This window comes from Erpetoichthys calabaricus, chromosome 3 (genome assembly GCF_900747795.2).
Source record: "Erpetoichthys calabaricus chromosome 3, fErpCal1.3, whole genome shotgun sequence".
Classification (NCBI taxonomy): Eukaryota; Metazoa; Chordata; class Cladistia; order Polypteriformes; family Polypteridae; genus Erpetoichthys; species Erpetoichthys calabaricus.
This window is the reverse complement of record NC_041396.2, coordinates 290,914,347-290,942,221: the sequence shown is the minus strand read 5'-3', so window position 1 is coordinate 290,942,221 and position 27,875 is coordinate 290,914,347. Positions and strand designations below refer to the sequence as shown.

General features: G+C 39.6%; 1 protein-coding gene across 1 annotated transcript in view; it reads right to left on the bottom strand.

Moving 5' to 3' along the window:
• Positions 1-27,875, bottom strand: part of myg1 (myg1 exonuclease) — a 92,025-nt gene that overhangs the window by 52,358 nt on the left and 11,792 nt on the right. The window contains exon 4 of the mRNA XM_028798514.2: positions 12,692-12,841. Coding sequence (XP_028654347.2) covers positions 12,692-12,841 — 150 coding nt within the window. The remainder of the gene's footprint in view (positions 1-12,691; positions 12,842-27,875) is intronic.

Genomic DNA, 27,875 nt, shown 5'->3' with positions numbered 1-27,875 from the left:
TAGCAAAATACCCGCGCTTCGCAGCGGAGAAGTAGTGTGTTAAAGAGGTATGAAAAAAAAAAGGAAACATTTTAAAAATAACGTAACATGATTGTCAATGACAACACAATTACATTGACAATCATGTTACGTTATTTTTAAAATGTTTCCTTTTTTTTTTCATAACCTCTTTAACACACTACTTCTCCGCTGCGAAGCGCGGGTATTTTGCTAGTAGAAATATAAGAATGATATCCTTCCAGATAGAACTTTTTTTGTCCCCAGGGAAATTTGGCTTTTTACAGAAGCTCTTTAAATAAAATAAAATGCATAAATGGGTAAATAAGTAAGTAAGTAAATAAATAAATAAACAAATAAATACACACTGGTCTAAACACACATCAATATGACTACATATAAAGCAAGGAAATTCAAAACAAAGAAAGAAAAGTTCAAACTTGGCTGTCACAGTCACAGTGATGCATTATGCAGGAGTTATATAGTTGGCATAAAGGAGCCCCATTGTGTTTCTTGATATATTTCTGAATGGCTGAAAATCCTCACTGTTCGTGTGTCACTCAATTTTGTTTAAATTCTCTCCTTCGTTACAACCTCTGGGGGGGTCCAGAGTGTGTCTTATAACTGAGCTTACCCTTTTATTTAGCTTGTTGATTTGGTGGGCCTCTCTTGAAGTGATGTTACCAGCCCAGCACAACACAGTGTAGGAAATCACAATGGCCATCATGTTAAATGAACACAGTCTCCCAAGGAAAAAGAGCCTCTTCTACCCTTTTTTATATTGTTCCTCTCTTTTCCAAGACCAGTTCAGCCTGTCATTAATGTGGACCCCCAAATACTTGTAGGACTGGAATACCTCTACGTCATACTCTTTGAATAGTGACCTGACATAGAGACTCTTTGGTATGGCGAAAGTCAATAACCAGTTTCTTGGTTTTGCTGATGTTAAGATGCAGATAATTCACTCTGCACCAAGAAATGTACTTTTCCACCTACTCCTTTCCTCTGCCTTATCCCCTTTATCAATACACCCCATATGTGCAGAATCATCTGAGAAGATCTACAAGTGGCATGACATGGCATTACAGTTCAGAGAGTGAGGTATACAGAGTAATAATAAAAGGAGACAGGCCTATTCCTTGTGGTGCTCCAGTGCTACTCCCACTGTCCTCAAGTCTCACAAACTGCAGTCAGCCCGATAGACAGTCCATTATCCTTAGGCTCACCCATCCACATATCTCGGAGTTTACTTCTTAACAGGGATGGCTGAATGTTACTGAAGGCAGTGGAGAAATCAAAAAACACAATCCTCACAATGCTGCCAGCTTTATCCAAGTGAGAGGATGAAGCTCTTCGTAAAACAATTTTAGGATTACTTTCCAAACTGCTGTTAAGAGGATAAACTTTGTCACTCCATGACCCTGACCATTAAAAACAAGGTTTCCAGAATGGATATACAGTGCATCCGGAAAGTATTCACAGCACATCACTTTTTCCACATTTTGTTATGTTACAACCTTATTCCAAAATGGATTAAATTCATTTTTTTCCTCAGAATTCTACACACAACACCCCATAATCACAACGTGAAAAAAGGTTACTTGAGGTTTTTGCAAATTTATTAAAAATAAAAAAAACAGAGACACCACATGTACATAAGTATTCATAGCCTTTGCCATGAAGCTCAAACTTGAGCTCAGGTGCATCCTGTTTCCCCTGATCATCCTTGAGATGTTTCTGCAGCTTCATTGGAGTCCACCTGTGGTAAATTCAGTTGACTGGACATGATTTGGAAAGGCACACACCTGTCTATATAAGGTCCCACAGTTGACAGTTCATGTCAGTTCATGTCAGAGCACAAACCAAGCATGAAGTCAAAGGAATTATCTGTAGACCTCTGAGACAGGATTGTCTCGAGGCACAAATCTGGGGAAGGTTACAGAAAAATTTCTGCTGCTTTGAAGGTCCCAATGAGCACAGTGGCCTCCATCATCCGTAAGTGGAAGAAGTTCGAAACCACCAGGACTCTTCCTAGAGCTGGCCGGCCATCTAAACTGAGTGATCGGGGGAGAAGGGCCTTAGTCAGGGATGTGACCAAGAACCCGATGGTCACTCTATCAGAGCTCTAGAGGTCCTCTGTGGAGAGAGGAGAACCTTCCAGAAGGACAACCATCTCTATAGCAATCAGGACTGTATAGTGGCCAGACGGAACCATTCCTTAGTAAAAGGCACATGGCAGCCCGCCTGGAGTTTGCCAAAAGGCATCTGAAGGACTCTCAGACCATGAGAAAGAAAATTCTCTGGTCTGATGAGACAAAGATTGAACTCTTTGGTGTGAATGCCAGGCATCACGTTTGGAGGAAACCTGGCACCGCTCATCACCAGGCCAATACCATCCCTACAGTGAAGCATGGTGGAGGCAGCATCATGCTGTGGGGATGTTTTTCAGTGGCAGGAACTGGGAGACTAGTCAGGATAAAGGGAAAGATGACTGCAGCAATGTACAGAGACATCCTGAATGAAAACCTGCTCCAGAGCGCTCTTGACCTCAGACTGGGGTGACGGTTCATCTTTCAGCAGGACAACGACCCTAAGCAAACAGCCAAGATATCAAAGGAGTGGCTTCAGGACAACTCTGTGAATGTTCTTGAGTGGCCCAGCCAGAGCCCAGACTTGAATCCGATTGAATATCTCTGGAGAGATCTTAAAATGGCTGTGCACCGACGCTTCCCATCCAACCTGATGGAGCTTGAGAGGTGCTGCAAAGAGGAATGGGCGAAACTGGCCAAGGATAGGTGTGCCAAGCTTGTGGCATCATATTCAAAAAGACTTGAGGCTGTAATTGCTGCCAAAGGTGCATCGACAAAGTATTGAGCCAAGGCTGTGAATACTTATGTACATGGGATTTCTCAGTTTTTTTAATAAATTTGCAAAAATCTCAAGTAAACTTTTTTCACGTTGTCATTATGGGGTGTTGTGTGTAAAATTATGAGGAAAAAAATGAATTTAATCCATTTTGGAATAAGGCTGTAACATAACACAATGTGGAAAAAGTGATGCGCTGTGAATACTTTCCGGATGCACTGTAGGTGTACTGAGATGACACGGGGATTCTATGGTGTTTGAAACTATTCAAATTGATGTGGTTTTACTGGCTCATTGTTAGTGTTCTTTTTTTAGTTCAATAACTCCTGTAAGTTATGGTCCAGCTTCAGAAAGAGGAGTTACACAACACAAACGTTCTTTTATCTAGAGGATGGGTTCTGAAACTTTTTAGTCTGATGATTCAAATAAGAAAACCAATACCATACTGGGAACCAAGTAGAGAATTATTACCATTAGTGACAGAAGAGCCTTACATAGACAAATAACAATTACCCTACAATAAAAAAATCTTTTGTTTAGATTCACATAAATTTCTCACATATTACTAAAAAAGTGTAAAGAAGAATGCAAACATATAGTTAATAAACCAATAACTATCTTTCAAAACTGAGAATAGATTTCTAAGGTATATCACTGCAAGTGAAAATAAAAAAATGAAATATGGGATGAAAAGTCTAAGTAGGATCAATATTCCAAATTTAATGCCATGTTATGACAGCAACTGCCTGTGAACCCCATAAACGGGTAACATTCCTTCCTTCAATCTTATGGCTCACTGATTCAAACTGCTGTTGAAGAAGGTCACCCCCATTTTCTGCAGTGCTGTACAATGGTGCCCACAGTTGTTTAGTGGCAGCCTCAGTAAAGCATTTCATTAGTGTTCATCACACAATGCAACATGAAGCTGCAGAGACCCTCATTCTCTCAGTCTGGCAGGTCCTTTGACAAACATGCAGGCACACAATGTACTCCCAGAATTCCATAAGCAACAATTTAGACATTCATTTTGTCTTGTCAATGGAGTGACCACAATCCTATTTACAAGACACATAATTAGAATACCAGTCTAAAAATGCATGGGTCTTTGACCACTGCCTTCTTGCCAATTGAATTTTCATTATTGGATGGGTTTGTGGTAGTGACAAGGTGGCTAGGGCTACAGCTACTATTTCTAATTTTCTAACCTCCATTCACTGTGACCCACAGGTCGTGCTTCTTTGGAGAAAGGCTTTCAAATAATTGGCAAGGCACCTGCAACTGAAACGTGCCAGGAAGTTAGCTGAGCAGCAAGCTGCAGGATAATTAGCTTCATACGTGCTGTTTGATCATCTTGACTCCGGCTGGGCTCAGTTTCTGTGGATGCCGTGATGTTTTGCTAGTGTCAGATGGTGAGACTGCCTGACTGTATTTTGGTTTCAATATAAATCATATATTTTTATTTTTATACATTGAACCTCCTCTGGTCTGACCTTCAGACCTAGTGTTGTGGGGACTTTTGCAGGAAGCATTCATATTACACAGATTAGGTGTAATAAAGTATGCAGTGTGGAAGCTTTAACACAAGTGAGCCAAATCTCACATTTTAATTTAGTAATTACATTTTTAGAAGTCTGTATTTGTGTCCGTTTCTGACTTTTCTGCATTGTTGTCTTTCTCACATATACTTACTGTAAGCATATATTGAATCATCTTATAGTTTATATTTGATATTTTGAAAATATACTCCTATTTGCTTGGTAGAACACCAAGGGAGCTATATAATATACACTTTGAATGGGAAGTGTTCTTGGCTACAGCTAATCATCCCAGCCAATCTGTCAACAAACCTTTAAATTTATATATTTAAAAGAGAGCCTCTTACTTAATTGCACAACTTATTTTACATGACTTTTGGTCTTCTGAACGGTTTATTTTGATGTTTAACTCTATTCCATTTTAGTCTTTCTGAAAGGTTCCTCTAAAGTAGTAAATTTCGGTGGAGCAGACTCCCAGGCTGATATGTATTAATTAGTACCTGTCGATTGCCTCAGCATCAGTTCATCAAAAGTGACCTACCTTTCAGAAAATACATCTTTCACTTGAAACTATGAATAAACACGGTCCTATGATCTCAAAAGCAATGTTATGGAAAAGAGAAAAATTCACCCTGCAGCGATCTTTCAAAACCGGGAATAGGCAATCAAGAAGCACATTTAGGCAAGAGGCTCAAGCTGATTGTCAGAATAGCAGCAGAAAAAAAAAAACTCCATGGATTGCTGCCTTTATTTAATTTAGAGCAAACATAGATTTGTAGTAAAAAGTGTCAGGTTCAAATAAAGCAAATGTCTGAATTTGGGACCCAGAGCAGTCCTCTGACATAACTGGCTAGCAGTGCAATTTTAAGGACAGCTACATGCTGTCAAATTATGAGTAGCTCTTTTAAGGCTATACTAGCATAAACAGAATATTTTAATTTTTAATAAAGCTCTTATGGCTTGGGACTTGTTTAACTAGAAGAATGTTTACAAATAAATAAAACAACAATAGGAAGCTGAGCTTATAGCTACAAGGCCTTAAGGCTGTGGAATAATCTGCCTGGTTTTGTGCGGGATACCCCCATCAGTCTCCGGCAGAAGACTTGCTACTTCAGTCTGGCATACCACAATCACAGCAGCTGATTAGCTCTTCATACTGCAATTCCATCTGTTAGTTATTTGCACAAAAATGATAGCTTGGCAACCATTATAAACAGTTACTGCTACCCCCAGCCTTATTCTGTTGCTCTTCTCAGTACCCTTTTCTGGCACATGGTTCCACTGTCTTATTGCTAAGCTACTTCTCCTACCTATATGGAGGACCTTAAGATTCAACAGTAAAATGATTTCACTACATATACTTCTTAATTCTCAACTTCTTCTGCAGCACTTTCTAAAGATGCTGTTGATGGACTATGTTATCACAACTGCGTCTAACTTTGACTGTGACTTTGTCCATTATTGTTGATCGTTAACTACCAGATGATTATTTTGTATAGTAATATTGTTGAGTGAAATTTTTCTTTTCCACTTTCACAGAAAACGGCCTCTCTCTGAATGATAACGTTAATACGCATGATCAGATTTCTTCATAACATCCCTAATGCAAAGAATCGGAAGCATGTAAACATTTATACTGAAATCTGAACTTATTGACTCAAAATAGACAGATTTAATGTTAGTTTTACTTTTGGCAAATTCTACTAAGCACTGGAAGGTCATGTGGATTGTACTGTGCCTAACTGCCAGCATGACACAAAGGCTCTACAATTTTTTCCATGTTTTATGCTTATGTAGGCGTGTGAGGGAAAACTTTCTGTGTGGGTTTGTGAAGTGTTTCTGACTATGCCTGCCTATGTAACTAAGAAATTTGGTACCATTTGTTTCCAACACATTTACTATGGTGATGATGAGATAAATATAATTAACTCCTTTTATTTTGTTCCCTACAAGAATGTATATGTAAGAAGTTCATATTTAATGATGAGATGCTTGCCAATGTATTTTAATAAGTTAAACTATTTTGGATGCTTTGTATAACTAAAGATACAGGGTGTGTTTGATATTATACCATTTATCTGTATGCTGATTGGTACAACTGATGTATTTACCTGTGTTAGGCAAATTAATTTTGCTAATCTACTCGTCAGTAAGCCCACAGAACTTACATGTTGATATGCAGGCTCCATTGGGTTCAATGTTATAATAAAGGATTTCCATTTTGTACTCAGTTATTTAAGAGTATTTTATAAGGGAATTTCCACAACAAGGTGGTTGGTACTTTAATATTAAGATGTGCAGAATGCATTGTCCTGTTTGCTAATGGGATACCTTTCTCTTTTACCAGTTCTTGGCCTCTGTCTTGTTTGCTCACTCCATGTTACAGCTTATGTGAAATGGATTACACAGTAGCTTGCTACACATAGTGGCTTCTACCCGTTTTGTTTGTCTTTACCTGTTTCAATTCAACATGTGAAAAGGGGAATAAAGTAAAAGGGAATTGGAACAGAGGACGGGGTGAACTTTATTCAGATAGATATGTTAGTTAAATTGGTCACAGAGTATCACAGTTGTTAGTTTACATGTGTGGCTCTCACCTCCTATTTCAGCAAATACCAAGAATTAAGTGACCAATGTAAGAAAGGACAATGACTACAAATATTGATCATTCTTTTGTAGAGGGATTCTGCAAACTCAAACAGATGGTACACTTCTGTGCACAACTTACAATGCATTTAAAACAGCAGTGACTGTGGTCACAATAGGTCATTAGAATATGAAAGTGTAGATTTAATTTAAACTACAGTACAGGTTAGGTGGATTGGTGATTCTAAATTGGCCCTAGTGTGTGCTTGGTGTGTGGGTGTGTTTGTGTGTGTCCTGCGGTGGGTTGGCACCCTGCCCAGGATTGGTTCCTACCTTGTGCCCTGTGTTGGATGGGATTGGCTCCAGCAGACCCCCGTGACCCTGTGTTCGGATTCAGCGGGTTGGAAAATGGAAGTTCACTGTACTAAACACAAAAAGCCCTTATGCTTACAGTTGGAAAGCCACAACGATGTTGCCACTTCAGTAGGAACAAATACCAAGGATTAATAAAAATAACAATTGGAGGTCGAGCTTTTAGTTACAGGGCCCCTAAACTGTGGAATGGTCTGCCTGCTACTATAAGTGATGCCCCTTCGGTCTCAGCTTTTAAATCCCAGCTGAAGACTCACTACTTCAGTTTAGCACACCCTGACTAGAGCTGCTGATTAACTGTACAGACTGCATCTCTGTTGTTAGTCATTAGCACTTAAACATAAGTAACATGACAGTTAGAATTGGATACTAACCCTCACCTATTCCGTTTCTCTTCTCGGTACTCAAATGTGGCACTTGGTGCCACGGCCCACCTGCCAAGTTGTTTTGCCTGCCTATGGAAAAGTCATCCCTGATGGAGGATCGCAGGAATTGTGAGAAAGAGGGGTCCTTTCATCGGATTGGCTGGCCCAACACTGTTTCAGCCGTGGAATGGCTGAATGGGGGAGGCAGCTTGATGCATGAGGTCTCCAGGACTCTAAAAATATCCAAATCTTATTATGTGATATCATCTACTGTTAAATTCCGCTCCGTACTTCTAAAAATTTGTATTTTTTATTGAGGATTTGTTCTGTTCTGTGTATTGACCCCCTTCTTTTGATGCCCACTGCACGCCCAACCTACCTGGAAAGGGGTCTCTTTTTGAACTGCCTTTCCCAAGGTTTCTTCCATTTTTCCCTACTAGGTTTTTTGGGAGTTTTTCCTTGTCTTCTTAGAGAGTCAAGGCTGGGGGGCTGTCAAGAGGTAGGGCCTGTTAAAGCCCATTGCGGCACTTCCTGTGTGATTTTGGGCTATACAAAAATAAACTGTATTGTATTGTAAAATACTGTAAGAGCACAAAACCTTCAGTTTTTTTTTTTTAAATCACAATCTTAATTGAAAACTAAAACAACTGAACAACATATCACTCTGTGCCCCACCAGCCTACCAATACACCTGCAGGCAGACTAAGCAGCTCAGCTGCATGTAACACCATCAATGCTTATAATGGGTAAAGCAGCAGGAGCTCACGGACATCAGCAGTTGTCATATATGTTGATAAATGCTGTCTGTTCTTGTTGCAGACACCATAGTGTCCTGAATCTGAAAGAGTTCCGACATGTTTTATCTTAAAATCGAAGACCTATCTCCTTCAATTATTCATTGGTCAAGAGTTTGATCTTCAGTTCAAAAGTGTGACCGTGTGTGAGGTGGCTTACTGTCATGGACAACTTCATTTTCTGTATTTATTTACCAGTATTTTAGCAAAAAACGCATGTGTTTTGCACATTGGGAGTATAACACTAGATGACTTGACAATTGACTCAAATAATTGGATAACTTGTTTTTTAAATTGTTTGCTATTGTCCAACGCTGGTCACCATAGGCTCTTGTTCTATCTTCATTCTCCAGGAAAACATGACATCATTTTTTTGTCACAGCAAATCACAACAAACACAGGGGGTATATAAGACATAAAAAATATAATTTTTGGGTGGATCATTCCTTTTAGGACCAGTTATTCTACCAGTGTATCACATTTTAATCTACTATATTTTCAGACAAACAATCAATTAGTATTTCTGCATTCTATTTAAACAGTCAGTTTTTAACAGTCTGTACTGATCATCATTTATATTTCTTATTGGCAAATTAAAAATGTTTTATTAGTGTTATTAATCCAGCAACATATTTATTCTGTATTACCATAAATGTTTTACGTATGCATAGCAAGAACCAAGACCTCATTTGAACTGAAGATTAAAGTAAAATATTATGAAATTTTACAAATGAGGAATGATTCACTCCTTCAAACTTCACTGGTTAGATAAAAGAAAAATTGCCATGACATTTCATTCTGGCAGCCCTTGAATCATTAGGGTTTATAATTCACCAACATAACTTGTGCCAAAAACTCTCGGCATTAATCTACTTTTTCAAATTTCAACAAGTGTACACCAAAAGAATCCTGCTACATCGGCTTTAGAATTGTCCAGACCAGAGTAACCAAGTGCTTCACAAGAATACATGACAAGTCCTACACTGAGGGGCTCATAGACATTTTTATTGTGATCAAAACAGCTGCTTGGAGACATAATCCAGGAATTCAAAATTCTCAAAGGTTTCAAAAAAAGTTGACCAAGCAGGATTCTGTCAATTAAAAACAGTGAATCATGTACATGAAGGCACCTAGTGGAGACTAAGTGCATTTAATACTAGAACCATTAAGCAAAAACCCAACACCGCAAAAATTCATAGGAGTCTGAAACAACCTAACAAAACAAGGAGGTGAAGAAAAAACATTGGCAACTTTTTAAAAGTATCTGGATGAGAAATCTGGACAACCTAGCTGTCAGCTAAGCAAAGGATGTTGATTATCTCCTGTCATTTATTAAAGATCTAACAAGAGTATAAGGCCTTTGAGCAAGTAATAATATCCATCCATCCATCCTCTTCCACTTATCCAAGGTCGGGTAGCGGAGGCAGCAGCTTGAGCAGAGATACCCAGACTTCCCTCTCCCCGGCCACTTCTTCTAGCTCTTCCGGGAGAATCCCAAGGCGTTCCCAGGCCAGCCGGGAGACATAGTCCCTCCAGCGTGTCCTGGGTCTTCCCCGGGGCCTCCTCCCGGTTGGACGTGCCCGGAACACCTCACCAGGGAGGCGTCCAGGAGGCATCCTGATCAGATGCCCGAGCCACCTCATCTGACTCCTCTCGATGCGGAGAAGCACCGGCTCTACTCTGAGCCCCTCCCCGATGACTGAGCTTCTCACCCTAATAACAATAATAATAATAATAATAATTCATTACATTTAGTATGATACATTGTAGCAGTGCTACTGCGGGAAGAACTCCATTTCTCAGCAGCCCCAAAGCGGATTACCCTCACTGGATGACTGAAGCAAGAATAGGGGCTGCTGGGGGTGAGGCCAGCAGGAAAGTTGAAAAGGGGGCCCAGCGGAGCAACGAGAGGGCTGTGTTTTTGTGTAGCCTGAATGACATGTGTACTGAGAAGTCAATTGTGCCCTGGATTGTTTCCTGTTAGGATGAATGGACTGTCTCATGCCTGCTTTTTGTGTGTATAGTGGTGAATTGTGCATCTTCAAAAGAAGCGTTCCTGCAAATCTCACTCCTTGCCGCTCAGGACTACTGGTAGGACGGTTCCAGTCATTTATTACAGAAGCTGTTCCCGGGATTGTCATCTTCACACCAAACCATTTCATCCGCTTTTGCCGCATCGGACTGTTTAAAGACATTGTCGTGAGTGTTTATTGTGGTAGTTCATTGTTGTGTTCAAATTGTATCGTCGTAATGGAAAAGGGAGGATTGTCTGATTGTTGTTGTTTGTATTGGGTTTTCCATTTAATATATTAGTGATTCATTTGTTAGTTTCTTGTCTCTGCCAGTTCCTGGAATCCCCAATAAAAAAAATAATAAATTTCAATGGTGTGAACCTTAGAGGCAATGGACTGCTACAACATGTTACACATAAGGATGCAGGAGCCTGGGATGTTTGGTTTTCTTTCTTTTCATGAAATTCCATATTCTATTCTAAAGCACCTGCAAATGCAGTCATATAGTACTCACAGTCGTAATTTAAGAACACAACAGCATTTGTCAACAATACTTACTGTTTTAGTTCTTATTTTCTTTTAAATTAAAAATTATGATTAATTTAATCAACTCACCTCTTATAAATATTCAGTTTCAAAATTTGTTTTTAAAAATATTCAGACTTAAGAATCTATGTGAACAGTGTGTTCTTGACTGTTCTTAAAGACAGTTATGTTTGCCTTTTGTTTTCTTAGTCTTTGTTTTAGCACTTACAGCATCAACACCATTGTTGTCATCCAGAGTGCCATGGATTGTGCCACTAATATGCTGTACTAAGCATGTGCACTGGCTTGTGACATTATGGGCATCATTTTCTATTTAAGCACAGGGATGACATAGCTTCAGAAATTTCCTCGATTTCTGTAGGGCAGTATTGCCAGGTTGTGGTGAGTTTAAGGATTAAAATGAAGACAAGTTCAGGGTTAAGATAGAAAAAAAATGAAGAAGCAGAAAATCATAGGGTTTATGAACACAATGAAGAAACTTGTAATTAGAAAGATTCTAGATGCATCTAGTGTTCATTAACATTCTAGCATCAAAAGGAATCAACAGAAACCTAGCATGAGGTAGCGGGGAAAAAAGACATTTTAAACATAGGAACGATTAGCAGTACAGTTTTGTTACTCTAATTCCGATATGGCCATTCCTCAGTTTAAGATTGTACTGCTTCTTTAAATGGTTTGGATCCTAATGGATTTCCTGATTGTGCTTTTGAGTTTGTCAAGCATTTCTTTTGCCGCTAAAAAAATAAAATACTTAAGATACTTAAATTAGTTAAGTCTGGCAAAATAAAAGTAAGCAGGTCATCAGGGAGGTGAAGAGGTTAGCACTGATAATTCACAGATCTAATGTCCAGGATTCTAATCCGACATCTGAATACTGTCCAGGGAGTGGAATTTGCACATTTTCCCTACGTCTTTGCAACTTCCCTCAACATCTACCCCAAACATGCGCAGGTTATGTTAATTAGCAATTCCAAACTGGTCCTGTCCGAGCATGGGTATGTGCATGTATGAGCCTTGTAACGGATTAGCGTTTTCTTACCCAACGACCCTGAACTGGGCTAAGCAGGTTTCAGAAGGTTATATTTATGTTGCAACCTAATAAAGATATGTCAACTCAAATTCAGACTAGTCACCATGCTGCCAATGTGGCTCAGTAGCTTTTATGTCCTGAAGGAACACGGGGGCATGTGCCAGACTGTTGAAAATGCTGCATGGTTTCTGTATCAATGTGTTGTTCATTTTAATGAATACTTTCCCTGTAGACTTGTGATTGAAAATATGTTCAGTAGAACTTTTCATTCCAATAACATCAGATTCCTGACTTTTCAATATTGTTTCACTTTCTCAACAAATACAAATTTTCATATATGGGTAAAATACACCTGCCAAGAGTTTTAAATATTCTGTCTTTAGCTAAAAACAGAGTTATACAATTTTTCAGAACACACTTGAGTTGATAAATTTTACACCTAGCATGGAAGAAGACACAAATGTTTGCGCTAACACACTGTATAAAAATAAGGAGTTGGGTTTCTGAAGTGTTTTGAATATTTTCCAGTTAATTATTCTGCTCCAGGTACACAAAAAGCACTGCATGTTTAAAACTAACATCAGCTTACCTCTGTGTCCTGGTCCACGTCATTCCAACGGGGATTGAGGTGTCCAACTCTGGCGCTGAGGTTTGTAGTCATGGCATAGCGAGGCTCCCCATCGAACTGTGAGATTCCATTGTCAATTGCATCAATCTCCTCAACAAAATTCTCATAAAGCTGATAAACAAGAGGACAATAGTCAAAAATGGCATTTCTCATTAAAGATCTCAGGGCTACTAAAGTGAAAAATTTCTGTTCAGTTTTATTTCATTCGTGCCCACAGAGCACCTCATTCAATTTCTTCATGGTGGATTGCCTCACAGCAGTTATTTTGCTCCTTGGTCACATCTCTTTCAATGAAGGTCACAAGCTTCAATTATTGACAGATTTCATTCTTTTTCAAATTTACTAATCTATTTTTAGCTTTTTTTTCTCCACCTCAACAACTTTTAGATTCTGGCAAGGTACTTTTTTTGTACAACATTACAGTACATAAATTGAAAAAGCCAAGAGATGGTTATGATAGAAAAATTAATAGGCTTGAGGTTGGCCATAAAAGTATCAGATTGGATCAGGCAAAGTTAAGATAACGTCAATCTTCATTCCAGTGCTTAATTTCTTTGAATTACGTGCAGTATACTGTAGTGGATTAAAAATTATTCTATAAATCACCTATATCATCAGGATTTCAAAACTAAGGTGGTTTCTTAAGCTGCAGAATACTGAAATGACTGCTTATTCATATATCTTGAGCATAATTTACTATTATATTGCTTTACAGTTAAGCCGTTCAAATCATTCACTGATTTAAAAAAAATTGAAAACATATTGAATCATAATTAGAATTAAGAACAATGCCCGGTTCTTGTATCTCTTCACTGGCTTCCAGTTAGGTTTAGAACATTTTTTTTTAACATGTTCCTTATCAAATATTTAGCCATAAATCTTTTGTCTCCCATTACCTTACAAAACCTATTGGTGCCGTTACCACAGTGTGTATATTGTATTCTCAAGATACTGGCCACCTTAATATTTCAATTATAAATAAAACAAGTGTATGTGGCAGGGTTTTTAGTTATAAAGGAACACAAACTTAGGAATGATCTGATTATTAATATTACTGTTAAATCAAGACCCAAGATTCATTACTTTAACACAGCATATGACTGTCAGAGCTGGAGCTATGGTTATTTCAAATCAATTGGTTATAGTACCAGCAATGTTTGAAATGTAGGCATTGTATAGAATGCCGAAAACTGGATGTCAAAGTATGAAATGATTTAATATGTCACGCATTTCCTAGGCATTCTATGCAATGCCAAAAGACAATACTTTGCCTAAATAGCATTTGTCATCTATATATATAAAATCCCTATGTGCATCCAGGTGTCAGTGTGTGGGTGTCGTCTGGTGAAGTGCGCATGCGCGGGGCACGGTGCGATGCGCGATATTACTGTCAGAGAAAGTTAGAGGCGTTTTACGGAAATACAAACCAGTATTACTGCGAGAAGAAATTAAAGGTACACAATACAGTGACGCATATTACAGCTACATACAAGCCAGTATTACTGTCAGAGGAGATTAAAGGCATATTACCGACGCACCCGCCTGTATTACCGCCAGAGAAAATTAAAGGTATATTACGGACGTACAAGCCAGCGGACGTACAAGACGGCATCCTTCAATAAGGGCGCGCACAAAAAGGCGAGCCTCAAAAGGGCGCAGCGAATAAAGGCACATGTAAAGAAAGATCTGCACCTTTGTTGCTCTTCACATATTCCTGAGCCATTTGAACTAAATTATCTACGAACACCTTTATTCGCCGCGCCCAATTGAGGTCGCCCTTTTGAAGCTCGCCTTTTTGTGCATGTCCTTATTGAATAGAGCCGTACAAGACAGTATTACTGTCACAGGAAATTGAAGACACACAATACACGACGGCAGCCCACGAAGAACGGTCAGCTCAGCAAGTAAACATCAACAAAAGAAAGGCTGAAAGAAAGAAAAATACGACCAACAAAAAGAATGAGGTCAACGTCCCTTGCCATTTAATATAGACTGTTCCTACTAATGTTTATGCACAACTGTTCTAGCGCCCGTTATTGTAACGGGCTAAATGACTAGTTCTATATAATGCCTAGGTATTACATACAACGCCTAGGGAAAGTATATATAATATTACAATAATTTGGATATTTAATACTTTGCCTAAACACAGCATGCATTCTATACAATTGCCTGCATTTCATACATTGCCGGGAACATATACATTTGTTTTTGAATTGCCATTATAAACTCTTTTCTAGTTTTTTTCATTATACCAAGTGCAGCCATGGACAACAGGAGTGGATGTGTTCTCATTTATGAAATATCCTTTTTCAGACTTCTATCCGAATGAAATCATCGTTTGCCTATAGAATGAGGCTGAGCTGATACAATTTTGACCTAAAAAATCTCTTAAGTGGATGTTGGCTTAAGAATAAAATGGGAAAAAAACATGCAGTCTAATTTGCTTCCTGCTAAGTCCCCCCTTCTTCTAACAACAACCTTCTAAATATGAATTAAAATGTAATGGGTTTTCTCCACAGATTGACTTTCTGGTGCTAATTTGTTTTTCTCACTTGAAATTACTGCCAGTTTCTTCTTGCACATTATATATCACCACTGATATTTCTTATTTTGTCACTCCACTCCCTCCGCTCATATGACTATACCGGCCCTTATGTTAAGCACAGCTTTTGAAGGATTCACAGCTCAACTTGATGAGACAAACTGGACAAGAATATGAAAATGTACAAACATGCAATATGGACAATGAACAAATCAGTTTCCAAATTATTTTGTAATACTCAGAAAGACCAGTGGCAGTCTACCTCAAATTTGGGCTGCCTCATATCACTTTTACCAGTAAGAATTAATCCGAGAGAAAGCAGTTTTGTTTAGTCAAACTCCACGTTTTCTTGTGTGTACCTTTTTTTTTAAAAATGTTGCATTGATAACTGAACTGTAAATTTCACGTATAAAATGAATTATACCACCTACATCCCTACCTTAAACCCAGTTTCAATGGACTTAGTGACAAACTTAAGAATGTATGCTGCAGGTATTATAATTACCATTATCAATAGATATTTATTGACGGGGACAATCTAATTACTAAAAGTGATTACAGAGGAAATAAAATCTAGACTAAAACATTGTTAGACATTATAGACCAATTTCAAATTTACCTTTAGAATGAAACATACTTAAAAACATTTTCCTATGTAGCTTCAGTAATCTTATTGTAATCTTTTCAGATAAGTTGTTATGTTTCACCCTGGTTTTCTCACCAATCCCGAAACGGCCTTTACCGATGTAATAAACTTCATTTGAATGTTTTCTGGTGGTGCACACATTATGCAATTAGATTCACATGTAGGTTTTGACATGCTTAAGCACTTTATTTAGTTACACAGCACTGGTAATTATGGTCAGATCTTAGTTTTATACTATACCTACCAAGTACATTTCAGAACTGATAATAGTACTGTGCCATTAAGTTCAGGAGTGGGCCAAGTACAGAGATCGTAATGGTTTTCATCTTAGATGCTCACTCTGGGATTGCGGTATAGTGGGTATTATGGCTTAGGTGGCAGATTTTTAATAAATGAATAATTGCCTGACTCGATCTCCATGGGTGTGTGTGCTTGCGTAGCTGAGGGACGTTGGTGGAGTAATTAGGGTGAGATGTACCTGCATATGAGGGTGCGGTCTATCTTAATTGCTTCATCAGCTTCCTGCAGTGCACGATTGAGACGCTGTGCCCACAAAGGCATAGAAAGGATGAGCTGGCACAAGAAAAGGAGGAGGAGAAAAAAAGAACGAGAAAAAAAGCCATAAGACCAGCATCGGTTGGAATGGTAGGACGAGACAGCCAGCAAGTGTGGGAATGCAGTGTGGTCTTTGGTCTTGCATGGGAGTGAAGGATCAGCGCTGGATGGGTAGCTCGCTCCATTGAATATCTGTAAAGGAGTATGTAGAAGCATGGAGGATTCCTCCACCAGGGATCTGAGGCATGCCAGGGGAGTGAGAATTAAGGCAGGAGGACACCAACCCATAGTGGTCTGGCAGTCAAGATGGAGGTCGGGTTGGAGTGGACAGCAGCCACTTGCATCTCCACTTGCTGAGCGAGCATTGGGAGAGCCGGAGAGATGAAGTGGGAGTTGCACTGGGCTCATCACATGGAACAAGCATCCAATGACTGATGGTTTTATACTAGTTTTAAGTTCAGGACTTTAAATTGTACGGATGTTCACCGTTTTAATGATTTATTGGAGGTTCTGCAGAGCACATTTGGACACTTTGATTTGAAAAGTTTTAATAAAAGCACTGAAGCACTTTAATACACCTACCCCTTGTTATATACATGTTGTGTCGTCATCCGTTGGCTCATCTTCGGGTGAAGATGGCAGTCGCGGGTTCAAGAGGCTCCTGGGATGCAACTGGTAGTCTGGGGTAGGCCTGCACTGTTATAGGCGAAGCCTCAGATGTTGTGCCATGACAGCTGGTTTGCTTATTTGACAGAATGTAAATCAGAGTATTATATCCATAGGTCTGAATCACAATCGGATTATTTGGGTGGTAACTAGCAGATAACGCTTGTGGTTGGTTGGCCAGTCGGCAAACATCCACCACACACTCTTAGTTACGAGAAGCGGATCATAGGCATGTTACAGAGTACTTATCAAATAATATAAAGAATACACAACAAAGAGATGGCTGTTTTAATTACACTGCACAACAAAGTTTTTGCTTCTTGAACACTGTTGGGTGTTTCTTATAGATTTTTGGGTGCTGATCACGAATATCACATCAAAATGTACCCATCACGTAGCTTTTCAGTTTAGTCATGATTTTTTCTTATATTTGTATCCAAACATTTTCGTTCCCATAAGTGACTTATCAGCAACGGTTTGTGCAGACTGGGCATGTCTAGGCATGGAATCAGGCCAGGACAGAACCTGTTCTATGGAAGTTGACATCCTGGGCATGCCTGGGCAGCTCTGAACGAGCTTGACGCTGTCTCAGCATGCTATAAAGGTGGCTTGCATAAACCAATCCTGCTCATTTGGTTAATATAGATAGTGTGTATGTATAGTATCAGTAAAGTATAGCATCTGTAGCAATATAACAGTAAGTAAGCTTGATGCTATAGACGTTTTGGTGTCGGGCAATATGTCTCATCAATGTCTTAACAGCCGCAATACATTCTGCTATATCTGTGGCGAATATACACTTGTGCCTCAGAGACGTTGGATGACTGCTCTTGTGAAGAAAGCTTATCATCTATATTTTGGCTGCAAAACTGGTGATCAAGACAAGGAATGGGCGCCTCACATTTGCTGTCAGTCTGAGAGCCTGGCTCAGAGGAACTCGACAGACGATGCTGTTTGCTGTTCCTATGATATGGTGAGAACAGAAAGACCATGTGACGGACTGTTACTTCTGTTTGACTAATGTGTCTGGATTCTCTGCCAAAAACAAGAAGTCAATTGAATATCCTAATCTGCCTTCAGCAATGAGACCCGTGCCACATGACAACAGTCTTCCAATTCCGAAACCACCAGAGGATTGGACCTTAGACGAACCAGACGAAGAAACTGCAATGCAGGGTACTGACAGTGACATTGAACCGGATTTTGAACCGTGCTCATCAGGCGATCCACATCTGATAAAGTCCGAATTGAACGATTTGGTCAGAGATTTGGGTCTGTCAAAAGCAAAAGTTGAGCTGCTGGGTTCGAGACTGCAGAAATGGTGTTTGCTGTCACCAGGTATGAAAATTTCTGTGTTTCGAGGCCGACATCATGATATAACCAAATTTTTTGCACAAGTCGACAGTCTGTTTCTGTTGTGACAGTGAAGTATTGTTCTTGGCCTTGGGTTGTGATCATAACCCGGAAGAGTGGCGTCTCTTCTTTGATTCGTCAATGTTAATCCTAAAAGCTGTTCTGCTACACAATGGCAACGTTTATCCTTCAGTACCTGTTGGCTATTCAATACACATGAAAGAAACGTATGAGAATATGGAACTGTTGCTGAAGCAGTCCAGTGTAGCATGTACAACTGGAATATCTGGAGATCTTAAAGTCGTTGCTCTGTTACTAGGACTGCAGCTCGACTATACAAAAGTACTGTTTTATCTGTGAATGTGACAGCCATGCCAAAGAGTCGCACTATTCTCGACAGAACTGGCCACTCCGTAAAAAGTTAGTTCCAGGACAGAAAAATATGGCACATGAATTGCTTGTTGACCCGGCAAAGATATTTTTGCCTCCTCTTCACATAAAACTGGGACTCATGAAGAATTTCGTGAAAGCACTGAACAAGGAAGGCGAAGGTGTTCGCTATTTAAGACAGATGTTCCCAAGAATAACTGACTCAAAGAGGGCATTTTTGTTGGCCCCCAAATCAGACATGCTATTAGTGACAAGCGGTTTGAAGATCTGTTAGTTGGGCTGGAAAACATTGTCTGGAAAGCCTTCAAAGACGCTGTTGACAATTTTCTGGGCAATTACAGAGCCTCAAACTACATTCAGCTGGTAGACAAACTTCTCAAAGCATACAAGACAATGAAGTGCAACATGTCACTCAAGATTCATTTCCTCCACTCACACTTGGACATCTTCCCCACAAATCTCAGTGCTGTCAGTGATGAACACGGTGAAAGGTTTCACCAGGACATTGCTACGATGGAGAAACGATACCAGGGCAACTGGAATCCGTCAATGCTTGCTGACTACTGTTAGACACTGCAACGTGATGCACCAGACATTGAATACAAAAGAAAATCAGGAGCAAAACACTTAATTCTGTTGAATTTAATAGCTTATGTGAAACATAAATGTGACTAAATACGTTATTGTCAGTAAACCTATAAATGTACATTTCTCAGAGTTCCTACGTGATGTAGTAAAACCACAACTATATTTGTGCATACCCAGTAGGTACCTGTCACAAACAGCAAAAACTTTTCAGGAAGCAAGACTTTTCAAAAAAATTGTTGTGCAGTGTATCAGTGTGAGAAAAATAAAGAAGAAACTGACCATGAAGTCCATACAGAAAATCACTTAGTTTTTTAAATATTGTGTGAATTAAATTTGAATTAATTCCCTGCCAATGTTAATGTCTTTCTATCTGCATTACCTAACAGCTACCAACTTCAGAGCAACAAAAAACTCTTCTCAGTGCAACTTGGCTCCATTGAATTCTCCAAAACTAACTTTGTTTAAAGATGGTGCCTTGCATAGGAAAAATTCAGATCCCCAGAACAATGAACATCTGCTCTGGTGTTCCTCGTCCAAGGATGCCAAAACAAATTATGAATCTTCTCTAGCTTTGACAAGGTAAGGAGTTATATTCATTTATACAGTCTAGTGTTAAATTGTTATTAAAAATTTGACTTTGGTATTGATAACAGCTTTCAGACCTCTGTACTTTTATGAAAGCGATTCTGAAGTAAATAATGGATACCTTCAGTCTTACTCCAAAGCAATTGGCAAGGGAATGTGTTGAATGTGGTTGTGGGATTGACAGGAAAGCTGATGTTTACTTCCAGTACCAAAAATCCCTAAATGCTGGCACCGTGTTGTTCCATTCCCCCACAACCCCCCCCCCCCCCCCTCTTTTCCAGTACTTGTACACCATGCAGCCCTAACACAGGCATTAATCTTTAGTGGCAAGAACATAAATATATCAGATCTCTGGGGTGGCACTACACAGGTTATAGTGACATTTCTCCTATGGTGTTTTTAATGAGAGAACAATTGGGCGAGTAATAATTACTTACTTTTAAGTATGGAAAGGGACAAATTATATTACGTGGTGGCATTGTCACGGACAGTGACATGGTATAGTCATTGTTTCATTCCAAGGGCCTTTAATTTGCTGAATTAAGTTTGCCACTTATGCATTATCTTTGACACCAATACACTATCTTTCAGCACCCATATTACTGCACTACCCATTATCTTCTTTTGTAGCAAAGAAACATGGACAGTAAAGGCATTTTCTCACTTGGCAGAATACAGAGGACTTAAATTATGTATTTATTTCAAGCGGAGTTGAAAATTGCCTTATTCTCAGGCTGTTCAAATCATTGTATTTCCAGACTTAAAGTTAATTCAAAATGCTGTCACAAAGATCATTACCAGGACTGTAACTTCCATTCTTAAGTTTCTAAAATCTTCCTTCTAAAGTATAACCTTTAGATGGCTTTGGCCCCGTTTACTTTACAGAACTTATTAATATTCAGATCCCACAGCAAGCATTGTGATAACAACAGGCTGCTATTCCAAAAATGTCAAGGACAGATAAAACCACTACAAGAGGCTGAGCCTTTAGCTACAGGCCCCAAAACTGTGGATCTGCCTGGCAGTGTAAAGGATGTCCCTTTGGGGTCTGATGATTTTATTTGTTGCGTTTATGTACTAGAGAAGCTGAATAGGCTACTTGTATTGCAACTATGGCTGTTATTTGTTGAAGAGCCTGGCAATCAATATAAATTATGAATTGGTGTCATTCTTACTTTGCTAAGATACTGCTACTGGACATGGAATGAGACATCAGTCATTAGGAGTCTCAGGATTCAATAATTAGTCACACAACACCAGGCCATTACATGCTACCGTTTATACATTTTTGGACTTCAGCATTTCTTTATAAAATTATAGAATGTTTGAAAGGGCAACACGGTGGCGCAGTGGGTAGCGCTGCTGCCTCGCAGTTGGGAGACCTGGGGACCTGGGTTCGCTTCCCGGGTCCTCCCTGCGTGGAGTTTGCATGTTCTCCCCGTGTCTGCGTGGGTTTCCTCCCACAGTCCAAAGACATGCAGGTTAGGTGGATTGGCGATTCTACATTGGCCCTAGTGTGTGCTTGGTGTGTGGGTGTGTTTGTGTGTGTCCTGTGGTGGGTTGGCACCCTGCCCAGGATTGGTTCCCTGCCTTGTGCCCGGTGTTGGCTGGGATGGGCTCCAGCAGACACCCGTGACCCTGTGTTCAGATTCAGCAGGTTGGAAAATGGATGGATGTTTGAAAAGAAGGGGTGTCAAGTTGATTGGTAAAACTATATCTATGCCTGTAAATGACTTAGGATCTTCAAAGTAGGGGTATAACTTATGCTTGTGACATGCCACTGGCTTATGCAAATACATTTTCGGTAATGCACAATCAGAAATTTCCATACTATACCAAAGCAAGCCAGAAAGACCTCAATGGCTAAACAACTTGTTGATGCAGAATGTCTGATATGGACATCATGCTTGTGGCACTACTGTATAAGTAACAACATGTTTGGAAAATTATATAAAACAATATGATTAAACAAAAGGTCAGATGAAGACACACATGTCCTCAGGCATGGAAACCACAACTACAGATTTTATCGCCCAATGTCATTCAAATTTGGCCTAGAAGAAGTGGGCTAGTTTTGAAAAAGCGGATATTATACAAGAAATTGAGATTTAGGAAATATGCTGAAAATCTGTGGCAGTCAAAGCAGGTTCGAAAACCAAATTTTTGAATTATCTTCTTGTTAACCAATACAAAGACTATGGAAGGCTTTGTGAGTCATCTCACTCCAAGAAGCAGCCCAATTTGACCACTCAAGAAATGTACTCAGCCAACATTAGCCAAACTGTTTAATAGGAAAATGTTCAGGGACAAGAAAAGCAACTGATGGCAGAACAATAAATGCTGTCACCAATTGCAATGCAGAAGACACAATTCCACTGAAGTCATCGAGAGGGATGATTTCAAACAACTGCAGAATATTTTAGAATAGGATCTGAATTTTTTCTTTGATGAAAGTTTGAAGTGCATAACACTTGCACTATGCAACATTTAAAGCAGCATGCACAACATCCCAAGGTATTTGGGGAGCTCATCAATACTCATTTGTTGGCCTAATTCATAAATATTACTCTGGTAATGTGTAAATGGATAGCATTAGTGATGGATCAGTGCTAAAATTGTGACATGGGCATTGATACCAGCTTTTGAACCTAAGTACCTCTCTACCCTGCTTCACACCAGCCTCCCCACATCTCTCTGCCTAGCCACACTCTACGGTTCCCCTTTGAATTTTGCAGCACTTCAACAAGAGGGAGGTTTGGTCAGAAATGTGTGTTCGCAGTAGCGTGGGGTTTCTTCCCCTATAGACTCAATAGTGCGTCAATGAGGGGGACCATCCCAGTGAAGTCTTCAGTACATCGTTGACCCGTGGAGTATCAAGTGCGTCAAGGAGAGGAAGAAAGAAGTGCTGAGCACAAGGTCCAATGAACCTCTTGTTTACTTCCAGTACTGAAAGTTCATGTTCTAAAAATGGATTTTAAGGGATCCCAACAATTTCTTGTGTCTGAAGAATTATTTTAAACCTTTATATAAAACAGTGGCTATATGTTTTGGTTCTGATAATTTTAAAACATTAAGTCATCCAATTGGTGCTTTCATTTATTTATGACCAGAATACTTTAGCACAGAGAAAGGCATAAGAGGAGTTTTGTTTTCCTCTTTTCCATTGCTAAAATATGCCACCTCTCAATTGCTTCATTAAAAAGCCCTTGAATTAATGTGACATAACCAATACGATAGAGTTCTCTCTGTTTGTTTAACTTTATGTGTGTGTTTATGTGTGTAAATATTGTAAGGGCTTGCATTTTATTTTTACCATACCATACCTGCATACATGTGTAAGTAAGCACTGAGACAATAGACTGCTACTTAAAATGACAATGAATTGAATATGTGAAGAGTCCAGTTTAAAGTCTACTGATGGCTTTGATTATGAGCTTTCTTATTTAGAATGACTGTATGTTTAATGGATTGAGATGACCTTTCTAACTTGGTACAAAAAGTAAAGAAATAATTGTTAGTGAGAGATTAATTATATTGAATAAATATTTTCAGTTCAGATTTTACGTGCACACAGTGCAAAGAAACACTTAGGCTATGTCCACATTACTATGTTTTTCTTTCAAAATGGCTTTCCGTTCATTCTAGCGTTTTCACATCAGTAATGAAAGTATCTGTCTACACTAAAATGACCAAAAGCATTTATGTTGTAGGCATTCACCTACACTGAACATGTTAGCATTAATGGGAAAATCTGTTCCTGGCTACAGTATTTACCACAAAAATGTAGTGACCACAGTACCACAACAACTCAAGGCAAAATGCAAGAATAGATTATACCACTCACTAAATATCATGGGCTGCATCAGGAGTGGGCAGGAGGAGGAGTATAGGAACCTAATCAAGGACTTTGTTAAATGGTGCGACTCAAACCACCTACACCTGAACACCAGCAAAACCAAGGAGCTGGTGGTGGATTTTAGGAGAACCAGGTCCCTCCTGGACCCCGTGATCATCAGAGGTGACTGTGTGCAGAGGGTGCAGACCTATAAATACCTGGGAGTGCAGCTGGATGATAAATTGGACTGGACTGCCAATACTGATGCTCTGTGCAAGAGAGGACAGAGCCAACTATACTTCCTTAGAAGACTGGCGTCCTTCAATATCTGCAATAAGATGCTGCAGATGTTCTATCAGACGGCTGTGGCGAGCGCCCTCTTCTTTATGCTGCCAACCCAGCATACCACCGCGTAGAAGAGGGACGCCTCACGCCTGGACAAACTGGTGAGGAAGGCAGGCTCTATTGTAGGCACGAAGCTGGACAGCTTGACATCCGTGGCAGAGCGACAGGCGCTAAGCAGGCTCCTGTCAATCATGGAGAATCCACTGAACAGTATCATCTCCAGAAAGAGAAGAAGCTTCAGCGACAAACTGCTGTCACTGTCCTGCTCCACTGACAGACTGAGGAGATCGTTCCTCCCCCACACTATGCGACTCTTCAATTCTACCCGGGGGGGTAAACGTTAACATTATTCAAAGTTATTGTCTGTCTGTATACCTGCATTGTTATCACTCTTTAATTTAATATTTTCTTTATCAGTATGCTGCTGCTGGAGTATGTGAATTTCCCCTTGGGATTAATAAAGTATCTATCTATCTAAAGAATTACCACATAAGGGTATAGATTTGTTCAAATACATAAAAAAACAAGGTAGAAACTAATTAACATAAATTAAAAACAACAATATCTGCTCATCGGTTAACTTTAGAACCACAGCAAGGTTTTAGAAAAGGATTTGGACAAGCCAGACACAGAGTGAGTCCTGGAGACCTCGGCCAACTAGCTGCCTCCCAACTAATGGCCATTCTACAGCTGAGTCAGGGCTGGGTCAGCCAGTCTGATGAAAGGATCCTTCTATCCGATGAATCCAGTGCTCCTTTAATATGTAATCTGTAGTTATGTCTGCATATCAAAATTTACACGAAGAAACAAGCTCAAAATTGAAAAGCTTCTATCACTTTACAATGCTAATAATTCTGTCAAATTTCATTAGGATTGAGCTATCTGTTTTTGAGTTATTACATTATCCAACTTGTGATCATTTTACCACTGTTACAGAGACTCAATTAAAGGAGGAGATGAGGAGACGGCATTTGCTGATATATGAAGAGTCAGGTGTCTGGCCTCCTGCTATAGTCTGAAAGTAGCCAATGTGGAAGAGCCATGATCATGACTAAGCTCTGCTTATTGGCCTGCCTCTTCTGAATACAAGAAGATGTAAACTTCCTCAGATCCACATCTGATTTGTCTGGGACTTGATGGACATATTACTAAAACAGACTGCACAGGCAATGTCCTGGGCCATTTGTACCTAGTCCATCACCACTATCTGCACTTAAAAATGATTTTTCCTGCTCAGGCCACAACCCTTTTTCAGTTTCTACTCTGCTTTATTTTATAACACCTTCATGCTCACATCCTGATACAAACATGGACATCACTTTAAAAGTAGTGAAATTGTGTTCAGGTATGTCCAGAATTTGCAAATCACAAATACACTGCTTTTTATATATGCCTAAGGCTTATCCAAGGAAGGTAAAAATGTATACTATAATATTCCAAACTTGACCTTCATTTCTGAATGACCTTTATCCATAACACAATCATAGAGAACCTATACAAAGCTCATGCCCATAGAACAAAAGCCATATGTAGGATGTCATTTCATTTCTGGACACACTGATGAATACAAGCTCATTTTTTTTTTTTTTATTAAAATGAGAAATTAAACTGGCACAGCCACACAGAAACTTGCTGTAACCTAAAGAGACATACCAGGGTGATTTGCAGTTTATGCTATGCTGTAGTTACTCATAGACTGGAAAAGAAATGCAGAATGTTTTTTCTTTAAAGAAACTGACTATGAACATTGGTTGAATATTAATTCGGTGTTGATTAATTATTAGTTTATACACTCACTGACCACTTACTAGGTACACCTTGCTAGTACCAGGTTGGACATCCGTGTGCCTTCAGAACGTAATATTTTGTGGTATAGATTCAACAAGGTGCTGGAAACATTCCTTAGGGATTTTGATCTATATTGACATGATAGCATCATGGAGTTGTTGCAGATTTGTCGGCTGCACATACATAATGTGAATCTCTCACTCCACCACATCCCAAGGTGCTCTGTTGGATTGAGATCTGGTAACTGCCGATCTGGTAACTCATTGTCATTTTCAAAAAAACAGTTTGAGATGATCTGAGCTTTGTGACATGGCGTGTTATCCTGCTGGAAGTAGCCATCAGAAGATGGGCACACTGCAGTCATAAAAGGATGGACATGGTCAGCAACAATACTTAGGTAGGCTGTGGCATTTAAATGATGCTCATTTGGTACTATGGGGTCCAAAGTGTGCAAAGAATATCTCCCCACACCATTACACCATCACCAGCCTGAACCATTAGTACAAGGCAGGATGGATCTATGCTTTCATGCTATTAACGCCAAATTCTGACCCTACCATCTAAAAGCAGTAATCAAGACTTATCAGATCAGGCAACACTTTTTTCCAATCTGCTATTGTCCAATTTTAGTGAGCCTGTGCAAATTGTAGCCTCGGTTGCCTGTTCTTAGCTGTCAGGAGTGTTATCTGGTGTGGTCTAAAGCTGCTATAGCCCTTCTGCTTCAAGTTTTGACATGATGTGCATTCAGAGATGCTCTTCTGCATACCTTGGTTGTAACAAGTGGTTATTTGAGTTACTGCTGCCTTTCTATCAGCTTAAACCAGTTTTGCCAATCTCCTCTGAACTCTGGCATGAACAAGGCATTTTCGCCCAGAGAACTGCTGCTCACTGGATATTTTCCTTTTATCGGACAATTCCCTGTAAACCCCAGAGATGGCTATGCATGAAAATCCCAGTAGATCAGCAGTTTCTTAAATACTCAGACCAGCCTGTCTGGCACCAACAACCATAGCCCATTCAAAATCACTTAAAATCACCATTCTTCCCCATTCTGATGCTCAGTTTGAACTTCAGCAGGTCATCATGACAATGTCCATCCAGCCATCCATCCATTATCCAACCCGCTATATTCTAACTACAGGGTCACAGGGGTCTGCTGGAGCCAATTCTTGACAATGTCTACATGCCTAAATGCATTGAGTTGCTGCCATTCGATTGGCAGACATTTGTAGTAACAAGCAGTGGCCCATGAGTGTAGTCATCCCTGATGGAGGATCGCAGGAATCATGGGAAGGAGAGGTCCTTTCATCGGATTGGCTGGTGCAGTGCTGTTTCGGCCATGGAATGGCCAAATGGGGGTGGCAGCTTGATGGATAAGGTCTCCATGACTCTAAATATATCAAAATCTTCTTATGCGAGATCATCTACTGTTAAATTCTGCTCCGTACTTCTAAAATTTTTATTTTTATACTGTATTAAGGATTTGTTCTGTTCTGTGTATTGTATTGTACTGTATTGACCCCCTTTTTGACACCCACTGCATGCCCAACCTACCTGGAAAGGGGTCTCTCTTTGAACTGCCTTTCCCAAGGTTTGTTCCATTTTTACCTACAAGGTTTTTTGAGAGTTTTTCCCTGTCTTCTTAGAGAGTCAAGGCTGGGGGGCTGTCAAGAGGCAGGGCCCGTTAAAGCCCATTGTGACACTTCTTGTGTGATTTTGGGCTATACAAAAATAAATTGTATATTACAACCAATCAACCAGTGAGCTTGTACATGAGCTTTAATGAAGCTAATAATAATAATAAAAAAAAAAAGCAAAAAATTAGTACAGATTGAGTATTCTTAATCTG